At 57.1% G+C, this 3037-nt stretch overlaps 1 protein-coding gene across 1 annotated transcript in view; it reads right to left on the bottom strand.

Annotated features, from left to right (window-relative positions):
- EPHA8 (EPH receptor A8) overlaps window positions 1-1630 on the bottom strand; it is a 44280-nt gene extending 42650 nt beyond the window's left edge. Inside the window, exon 1 of the mRNA XM_011358025.1 lies at window positions 1570-1630. Within this exon, the coding sequence (XP_011356327.1) occupies window positions 1570-1630 (61 nt within the window). The remainder of the gene's footprint in view (window positions 1-1569) is intronic.
- Between the last annotated feature and the right edge of the window lie 1407 nt (window positions 1631-3037).

Raw genomic sequence — 3037 nt, 5'->3', positions numbered from 1 at the left:
GGTTTCTTGGAAAGGAGATAGAGTGTAACTTGGAAGCTGGCGACCCATCGGTGGTTCAGGGTCACCTAGAAGGAGTTCCCAAGAGTCCAGTTTAATTCGGAATTGTCTCAAATGCAGATTCATTCCCCGGGATTCGTGTGGAAGAAGGATTGAGAGCCCAGGGCTGCCGGGCTGGGCTGTTTGAATTCCGGCCAAGCTGTTCCAGGCTGGCCCAAGGTCATTTGTTCGGGGAAGAAAGGCAGCTGCTCAGCCCTGCGTGCCCCGCCCTCCCTGCTCTGAGCTGGGAGCTGGGGAGGCTGAAGGACAGTGTTCCCGGTGAAAGCAGATTACCCGGTAAGGGGGCTGGCTGGGGCGGGATGGCACTGTGGTGACAGGTCCATCAGGCCCTCGCCTCTGCCTCTTGGAGGGGACGTTTCCTGGGGCTGCTGGTGACAGGCCCAGGGCTGTGGAGGGAGTGCTGATGAGGTGGAGACAGGCTGGCCCCAGCCCGAGGTAGCGATGGGCAGGGGCTCAGCCTCTTTGCTGCCTTCTCGTGAGAAGCCTGAGGAATCGCCCAGTCACCAACTCTGTTCCAGCTCGAGACCATTTACTGAATCTGTCCTGTCTTTAATTCCATCGCCTCCCTCTCTCCTGGCCATAGCCTCCTGGTGGGGTGTGTGTAGGGGGCTGCTTTCTGCCTCCAATGCCCCACTTCCAGTCCTGCTGCCACCCACAGCCAGGATAATTTTTCTAAAGCACAACAGCTGCCCTGCTTATCTCCTGCAGTGACCCACTGTCCCAAGAGGAAGCCCCGACGCCTTGGCCTGAGAAGCAAAGCCCTTTGTGGTCTGGTTTCTGCTCCTCTCTGTGGCTACGTCTTGTGCTCTTCTCTCCCTGCTCTGGGCCTTTGCATGTGCTATTCCTTTCTCCTGGCACGGGCCCCTCACCCTGCCCCTTCCCCATGGGCGGGGTGCTCACTTCTACTCCTGAAGGTCTCAGCTTGGACCTTCCCTGAACTAAAGCCCTGCAGTTTGTATTGAGGGCCCCCGGTGCCCCTGGCACTTACCCCTTGATCATCCTCTTCGTGCGATAGACTCTCAAGGTGTGGGGGCTGTGTGCTGAGTGTTGGGCCCACATTGCCTCATTCCATGCAGGTAATGACCAGTGTGGTTAATACTTGTTTGTCCATCTCACCCGGCAAACTGAGAATGCCTTACGATTGTAAAGAGTTTCACTTTGTAAAAAAGGAGTGATGTACTTAAAGGCACCAGCAGGTAAGTGGCTTGGTGTGAGCCAAGAATTCAAGGATCCTGACTACCTACGTCCCACCCCACATTCTATCCTTGATATCTCGGCTTCTGGGGGCTGTTCCAGGTTCCGGATGGATGTCAGCCCTGGTCATTCAGACTTCAGCTGGGGCCAGCCCTCCCAGCAGCCCTGGGCTTCTGGGCTGCTGACAGTTCCGAGCAGCTTCCCTCTCCGAGCACGCAGGGGCTGCCCACAGAGTGTGGCCGTGCATTCACCACCCTCCCCTTTGGCTCTCCTGGCCCCGTTTTTGCAGACCCAGGGCTGACTCCTGGAGTCCCTGACCTCCTCCAGTCATGAGCTCCTGCTTCCGGATCTCACCTCCTGCTTGTTCCCAGATCCCCATCTCCACACTTCAGATTAGCCTCTTGACCCCACTCTGCTTCCAGCTTGCTGGCTCCATGTGGTGGCTGCGGACCCTGGACCCCGCCCGAGGCCCTCTGCCCAAGCCCTCTGTCTGGGCTTGGGCTGCTTCTGTCAGCCTGTCCCCCGACCAGAGCTTTGAACCCCAACGTGGGAGCTCAGCGCTTTGGCCCCACCTCCTCTCCCCACCACCACTGAGGGGCTGGGGGGCTGGGGATGATGAAGTCGTCTCCGAAGAAGGAAGCTAAAGATGTAAACGAGCCCGTGAAATCTCCGATGACAGCCGTGACCACTGCGGCTCCAGCCATTAAACACGGAGCTTTAACGGCCCCCGAAATACACCTGGGGCGCTTGTCAGCAGCTCCTGCTCATCACACGTGCACATGCAGGCCGTGCACACGCCTGCAAATGCATGCACGCACACCCGGGCTCAGCGAGTAGTGCAGAAGGGTAGAATGGGGACCGCGGGAGACGGTTTTCAAAGTCCCTTTGACCTAAGGACAGGAGACTGGGGTCCAGGGTGGGGGCCCAGGCATCCTTCTGGTCTGTATCCTCTGTGGTCTCCCCATTTTTCAGATTGTACTTTATATTTGCAGAGCACTCACTCATCCCTTGCATCCTTCTGAAACAGCTTCAACGTGGGTCAGGTACTATTAAATATCTGCCCCCTCACACAGCCTCAAATATGCAGCTCAGTTCCTGGCACACGGCAGGCACCGGGAGATGGTGTTTCCTGAGTACACTCATTCACACCGAGGAAAATGCCTAAGAACCTCCTGCTTTGTTTGAAAGCCCTGGCTGTGGAGCCTGGGCTCTGAGTCCTGGCCTTGCCACTAACTCCTGTGTGACCTTGGCCTTCCATAGGGCCAAGGACTCCTCTGCTTTGGCGTCAGTTTCCTTATCTGAAAAAGCCCTTTCAGGCCCTGGTCACTGGAGCATCCCATTATGGTTGTCTGAACCTCTCTGGCTCCCGTTTGCCAGTCCCTTGGCGGGCACACTCCTCTTCCCCTTGCCCTATTTCTTTGCCCACTGAGTTCAACTTCAAATTACTCAAACTTCAGGTCTCCCGAAAGCCTTTTCTGCTTCTCCATGTTGTCAATGGGTGTGTCCTCGGGCCGCTCAGCCTCCTGAACTTCTGCCATCACAAAAAACTTAATCACGGTGACACATCCATGCTGGGTGTCTCTCTTCTGCAGGCCCCTGGAGCTTGAGGGGCTGTCACGGTGTCTTCCCCACGGCTGGGCCCGGCACATGGAGAGCACCGACATGGGCTGGCTGCATGAACGAATGCTCCGAGGCAACTCCGTGTTGGCAGGTCCGGTACATGTTTCTGTGGCTCCCTCCACTGGTTCCTACCTCATGATTTTAGCACCCACCCTGCTCTGCAGGC

Source organism: Pteropus vampyrus, unplaced genomic scaffold (assembly GCF_000151845.1).
Source record: "Pteropus vampyrus isolate Shadow unplaced genomic scaffold, Pvam_2.0 Scaffold36, whole genome shotgun sequence".
NCBI classification, from domain to species: Eukaryota; Metazoa; Chordata; class Mammalia; order Chiroptera; family Pteropodidae; genus Pteropus; species Pteropus vampyrus.
This window is presented reverse-complemented; position numbering and strand designations above follow the sequence as displayed.